At 35.0% G+C, this 6,855-nt stretch overlaps 1 protein-coding gene across 1 annotated transcript; it reads left to right on the top strand.

Annotated features, from left to right (window-relative positions):
- Nucleotides 1-253: 253 nt before the first annotated feature.
- On the top strand, nucleotides 254-6,309 carry LOC108208474 (SPX domain-containing membrane protein At4g22990). Its single transcript, XM_017379005.2, has 11 exons — nucleotides 254-412; nucleotides 1,348-1,406; nucleotides 1,957-2,077; nucleotides 2,259-2,570; nucleotides 2,781-2,885; nucleotides 3,025-3,479; nucleotides 3,803-4,101; nucleotides 4,766-4,950; nucleotides 5,439-5,629; nucleotides 5,744-5,877; nucleotides 5,947-6,309. Exons 2-11 carry the CDS (start codon nucleotides 1,354-1,356, stop codon nucleotides 6,183-6,185), a joined length of 2,094 nt encoding a protein of 697 aa, XP_017234494.1. The 5' UTR covers nucleotides 254-412; nucleotides 1,348-1,353; the 3' UTR covers nucleotides 6,186-6,309.
- Nucleotides 6,310-6,855: the final 546 nt, after the last annotated feature.

Below are 6,855 nucleotides of genomic sequence, written 5' to 3'. Positions count from 1 at the left end.
ATAGATTATTTAGCCCACGAAAACTACAGAACCCAACTCTTAGCTGTACTTAATACAAACTTTTTTAAACATAGATAAGGAGATAATAAAAATTAAAGAACTCGTAAATATTATTACAAGCTAAAAATTACACCGTATAGAAAGTATTTGGTAACTTATCCTGATTAATTGTCAGTGTCCATAACATGTACACATGGATGCATGCGTATCTCCACACGTGTTATATAATTGCATGAATTTGATAAATTCCGACACACCCAAACAGGGAAAAGCTGAAACCAGTTTGTCTGAAGCTAACATTCATCACATCTCGTCTATAAATATAACTAGAATGTTTCTTCTCTCCTTGGATGCTGGTGAAGGCTTTCTTCTATTGACGATGCTATTCTAACTCCACTGCGAATATTTTAAGGTATGTAGCATTTTCAATCTTTTCATATGCTTTTGTGTGTTACAGAATCCTTCATGTCTCCCCTTTACGATATTCGATTTTTCTAATGATTTGATTGACATGCTAAGGTTTTCTAAACCAATATCTGGACAAGAATTTGCCAGATTCGTTTTGCATGAATATTGTTAAATTCATGACTCAAAATTTTGTGAATATGTTTTTTTTCGATTTATGATTTAGAAGACCTGAATGCTTCTCGCCGCTTGCATGTCTCAATTTCAACTATTTTGATCAATTGAGGTAATTAGGATATTTGGTAACTTTGTTGTTAATGAGTGCAGAACATAATTTTACTATCAGAGAAGAACACATGCCAAATTTCGAAACCTGCTGGTATTTCAGCATTCATGTTTATGTGAAAAGAATGTGTACTAGACAATATGTTGTGTTTGGTTGGGGAGAATGGAATGGAATGGAATGGAATGAGTAAAAAAAACTTGAAACTAATAGAGGTAGGAAGAAAGTTTTGAAAAAATTTGAAGGAGGGCAAAATTGCTTTGATGAGATTTAAGAAGAAATTGAGGATGTGAGAGAATAGAGCATTCCATCTCAAATGGGAGGGGTGATATCTAACATATGATGTAGGGAATGGAATGGAGGAAGGAATGAAATTTCTTAAAAATCATCCCTAAAATAGTTCATTTTTTATTCCATTCCTTCCGGAATCATTCACCCCAACCAAACACAACATATGTGTTACTAGAGGTCATCATACTTTTCAATCACATCTTGAAAAGAATCATGGCTTTTTAGATATTGTCTGAATACTTTGGTGTCGTGGTTTGGACTTTGGATTGATATTTATTTCGGTAAAAAGTTATTAGAAGTTTGTGTTATATGATTGCTTGGAATATGTCTTTTCTTTTCTTTATCATTGTGGTTTTTTATGAATGCAGGAAGAGATGGTTGCTTTTGGAAAGAAGTTGAAGGAAAGACAAATTCAAGAATGGCAAGGGTATGTTCACTGTTAGTTGCGCAACATATGCATTTCCATTGAGATGTTGTGAGTGAATTTGAAAGGGAATGTGAAAGTATGTATAAGAGTGGTATACTGGTATTAACCTCAGGGATCAATAGTAGCAGTTTTTATATATGATCATTCAAAAAAATAGCATGAAAAGATTATAGCTTGTTAATTCAGATTCTAACTAGTTATTATAAAGTGGCTCAATCAGGATTAGATTACTTCTATACAGATAAATTTAAACAACAAAAATTAGTTGTTACAGTTTTTGTTGGTGATTGGTGAAGTTTAAGCCACACATATCAAAAGCACATACAAAAACATATTTGTGAGACCATAGTAAAAATTCGGAAGGGGAGTGAACCACCAGAACAGATATGAGCACCTTAATCGGATAATTTGAATTTGTTGTTGATCAGTAAGCATACATGATGCGTATACATATAAAGAGAAAATTATGTTTATGCCATGGTTCCATTATCAAAAAGACATAGATATGTTCTACAACTTTGTTTATCGTGAACACAAATGGAATATCCAGATACTACATCGACTACAAGTTAATGAAGAAAAAGGTGAAACAATATGGGCGCCAGATTGAAGTTGGATCAATTGATCGTAAAAATGTTCTTAAGGATTTTTCAAGAATGCTGGACAGCCAGGTATGGTTTATTAAAACATTTCATGTTCTAGCTGTTAATAATACTTATTCAAATTCTTTGTGATACAACTCAAATGGATTAGAGCATTAAATATGTGCACAATATATTATCCACCATGAAGACATCACTGGTTTTTTCCAGTATGATTAATATGTTATGCTTTCTGAAATTGCTTCTGCAGATTGAAAAAACTGTCCTTTTTATATTGGAACAACAAGGACATTTTGCAAGTAGGATCAGCGCACTAGGAAAAGAGCAGGAATCTCTTCTAGCACAATCATACCTATCCAAAATAACTGAGCTACGAGAAGCATATAGAGGCGTGGGGAAAGATCTTTTACAGCTTCTCTATTTTGTTGAGATAAATGCCATTGGTTTACGCAAGATCCTGAAGAAGTTCGACAAGCGCTTTGGCTATAAATTCACCAATTACTATGTCAAAACTCGTGCAAATCATCCTTACTCCCAGCTTCAGCAAGTTTTTAAGCATGTTGTAAGAATGTTAAGTTAACATGTTATGATATTCTTGGTATTCTTATATTAGCCATCATGCTCTACTTGAGTGTGTGTCATGTAACTGATATTTGAACAACTTCTCTTTAAGAAAAAAATTGTTCCTGGGCAGATAAACTTAGATAAAATTGTTTGCCTGGAAAGAATTGAATATAAATGAAGCCAATATAACAGAAAATCAAACTTGCAGGGTTTAGGGGCAGTTGTGGGGGCCATATCGCGCAATCTTTCTGATCTTCAGGACTGTCAAGGGAGCTACTTGTCAATATATGACCAGCCTACCCTTTCTCTTCAGGTTTTTTCATCTCTTTATGAATCATCTCGATTTAACTTCAAATTATAATGGAATGAAGAAGGAAAGGAACAAACCAATATAGTCACAGGGAAGGCTACAACATTAGATAGGTAGTGAACATAAAAATTCTGTTTTGCAGGATCCAGTTGTTGACTTAATGAAAGCAGCTGCAGATCGATTAAATCACTCAACAAATTTTCTTGAGTACTTGGGGCAGCATGCACTTATAATGCAAGAGGAGTTGCCCACTCCAGAAGAAGAAATTGTCGACGATGAAAGATATCATTTCATGTCTCTTCTCCTGAATCTGGCAAACACATTTCTTTATATGGTCAATACCTATATAATCGTTCCAACAGCAGATGATTACTCAATGAGCCTTGGTGCTGCACCAACAGTTTGTGGGATTGTCATTGGTGCAATGGCTGTTGCACAGATTTTTTCTTCAGTATATTTCAGTGCTTGGTCTAACAAGTCTTACTTCAGGCCTCTCGTATTTAGTAGCATCTGTCTTTTTGTTGGAAACATTATGTATGCACTAGCTTATGACGTCAATTCGTTACTGCTGCTTATTTCCGGTCGTCTGTTTTGTGGGTAATTAACTTCTTCGCTCTTCTCCTTCACCTCTTGCTCTGTCACACACACAAATGTCTACAAATCTGGTGGTAAATAGGTTGTGAGTTGTATTTAACTTCTGAAGGCGAGTATAACAAAAGGGTTGTTTTTTTATTAGCAAAACAAATTATTGTTTTCCCATTCATCAATTCTTGGTATTTTGATTGTTAATGTTATATATCAGAGAATCTGGTTACGTGTTTACTGTGAGTATTTAGACACATCCTAAATCAAATTAAGTTTTCATTGTGAATCTGTTTCTTGGATCTTTCTACTTAAATTACCGACCCTTGTATTTACAGGTTGGGATCTGCTCGAGCAGTGAACCGTCGTTATATAAGTGATTGTGTACCACTTAAAATCCGCATGCAGGCTTCAGCAGGGTTTGTGAGTGCCAGTGCTTTGGGAATGGCATGTGGTCCTGCACTTGCAGGATTACTTCAAATTAATTTCAAACTACATAAGATCACCGTCAACCAAGATACTCTGCCCGGTTGGGTTATGGCTGTGGCATGGTTGTTTTACCTGTTATGGTTGTGCCTCTCGTTCAAAGAACCTGCTCGCGAGATTGAGGAGACTCGTATAGCACAAGAAGCTAGTGGTAATATGCTGATTTGCATCCTGCACCTCGTCCTGATTCATTTCAGATATTGTGAATGAAATATCTTAATCAGGATAGCCAAGTTCATACTCCAAATATGTTATTATTGTCATAGCAAGTTGTCCCGCGTCTTCACTACATCATATGAGTTAGAAATTGGTCTGGACGTCTTTCATGGCATGCTATGACTATTAACTTAGTAAGCTGTGTTAGTACTCAAGACCAAGCTATAATACTTCTGAAAGCGTGGTGCTGAAGAATTATGATACTATTTTTAATATGTGAAGCACTTTTTAGGAACTTGTGAAGAGGAATTACTATGGAAATGCAGTTAAAATTTAATTCGGTGTGTTTGGTTCTTGAGTGTGACATCAGGGAAAGTCTACTTAATAGATTAATAAAGAGATTATATTTCACTGAAATGGTTGCAGTATAGAGAGTTACCATTATCTAGTCGACAATTTCATGTCCTGCTCCAAGATACTGCTGGCAGGAGTGACCTGCAAAATTTTAAGTAGGTCTCATGTAGATATAATTGCTGATTGAATAACGTGCTCATGAAAGATCTTCCATTGTTTTTAAGTTACTCGGATACTGGTCAAGATGCGAAGACTTATTTTTTACCTATTCGACAGTACTAACTACTAATCCATACTTGTCACAGGCTCAGTAGAGAATGAAGAGATGGAAAAGGGTCTTGCTAAACCATTTCTCTCGAGTTCAGATGGCTATAAACAGGATGAAGATGATGAACAAGAATGTGATGCTAGTGAAGAAGCACCAAAGGTATCTCATGGAGCAGCCAAATCCATGAGATCAGCATATAAGTTGCTTACTCCTTCTGTAAAGGTGTGTGCTTATTTTTGAGTCTGAATTCAGTTTTGTACATTGTGGTCATTTAGTGTTACCTATGTTAATTGCACTAAAAGATTGATAGTTGATTTTTATATACTTACGGAGCCATATGCTATTAGTCTTTACCGAGTTTTAAGTTACATTTTTTCTTTTCAATATGTGAGCTCTTTTTTTTGGTACTTTATTCCATAGAAACAGGGGTGATTTTGAGATTTGCGAGTACCTAGTCAAAATCAGTTTTTGGGGCCCTAATCGATGTATACTCTGCATATTTCATACATTTATATATAAAAAATCTGAAAATTTTGAGACTCATAAGTATTGAGGGCCCTAGACGCAAGTCTTGTCCGCCTATAGTCAGGGCCACCCCTACATATATATATCTATCTTGAAAGACAGAAAATAGAAATGATATCATCATTCTTGCTACAGCTGCATCAAGTATGTATGGTCTCTCACATAGAATATTATGGTCTTCTTAGGTTCAACTGTTGATATATTTCATGCTGAAATATGTGGTAGAGATATTACTCTCGGAATCTAGTGTCATCACTGCATACTACTTCCATTGGTCAACCGGCAAAGTGTCACTCTTCCTGGCAAGCATTGGCCTAACTGTTCTTCCAGTGAACATTATTGTTGGCAGCTACATAAGCAATATGTTCGAGGACAGGTAATACGACGATACACTAAGATGCATCATAATTTTAATGACATGTATGAACAAAATTAAAAATATTTAATGACATCCCAGTTTATTAGTTATTATTTTTTATCATGTTTGCAGGCAAATCTTGCTAGCATCTGAGATTATGGTTTTTGTGGGGATTCTTATAAGCTTCAACGTAGTTTTACCGTATTCTGTGCCACAGTATGTGATCGCAGGACTGGTTCTTTTTGTATCTGCCGAAGTCTTGGAAGGTAAGAAAAAAATACTTGATCAGATTAAGCACTGTGGTAATGTTCTCACATCTTCATGCTTTGTACCAGGTGTGAATTTGTCATTACTATCTCGTGTCATGTCATCGAGGCTTTCTCGTGGTACATACAATGGGGGTCTGCTTTCAACTGAAGCCGGGACACTGGCTCGAGTGATTGCAGATGCAACAATTACTCTGGGCGGATTCTTGGGAGAGACGAGGTTCTTAAATTTCACTTTAGTCCCTTCACTTCTCATTTGTATATCTTCAATCTTTGCCACCTTCTATACTTATAACTCACTGTACTAAGAATTTTTTAGTCTTGTTTTATAGCGAGCAATACTCTCTCAGATTGTACTCAACTGATTTAGACATACTTCAAAAATTAAGTGTAATCATTTTGTAGTAATTGTTCTGGCGCTGTTGATTTGAGCTAAACAATGAGTAGCCCAGATGTTGTCCTTGTGGGATTTTCACTGGGCTTTTTAACTATTGTTGGGTTGGGCTTCGTCGAGGTGTACATTTAGACCTGGCAATCGTGTCGTGTCGTGTACTTTCGTGTCGTGTAGTTTCACGTTTCGTGTACTTGAAGGTGAAATCCGTACCCGACCCGTTTCGGATTCGTGTACCTAATCTCAAACCCGTACCCGTTTCGAAACGTGTCGTGTACTTTTCGTGTAGTTTTCGTGTACATTTAATATAAATATAATAATTAAAATATATTTAAAAAAATACATTTTTTATGTATTATTTAATGAAATATATGCATTTTTATGTATTATATAGTGAAATATATATTAAATCTTTATATATGTATACAATTGTGTAAAAATTTGTACATGTATATATATTATATATATAAATATATATATATATATATATATATATATATATATATATATACACGAACATATACTTATTTTTTTAAATATATATATATATATCGTGTACATTCGTGTACTTTCGTGTATATAAAATA

The sequence above is a fragment of the Daucus carota genome, chromosome 2 (genome assembly GCF_001625215.2).
Source record: "Daucus carota subsp. sativus chromosome 2, DH1 v3.0, whole genome shotgun sequence".
Lineage (NCBI taxonomy): Eukaryota > Viridiplantae > Streptophyta > Magnoliopsida > Apiales > Apiaceae > Daucus > Daucus carota.
The sequence above is the reverse complement of the archived record's forward strand: the minus strand, read 5'-3'. Positions and strand labels throughout refer to the sequence as shown.

Bases quoted from the DNA above. Each gene is read 5' to 3' on its own strand.
- LOC108208474 (XM_017379005.2), top strand. From the start codon at position 1,354: ATGGTTGCTTTTGGAAAGAAGTTGAAGGAAAGACAAATTCAAGAATGG. The intron at 2,571-2,780 runs GTAAGAATGTTA...TCAAACTTGCAG, and splicing joins AGCAAGTTTTTAAGCATGTT to GGTTTAGGGGCAGTTGTGGG. The intron at 2,886-3,024 runs GTTTTTTCATCT...TCTGTTTTGCAG, and splicing joins AGCCTACCCTTTCTCTTCAG to GATCCAGTTGTTGACTTAAT.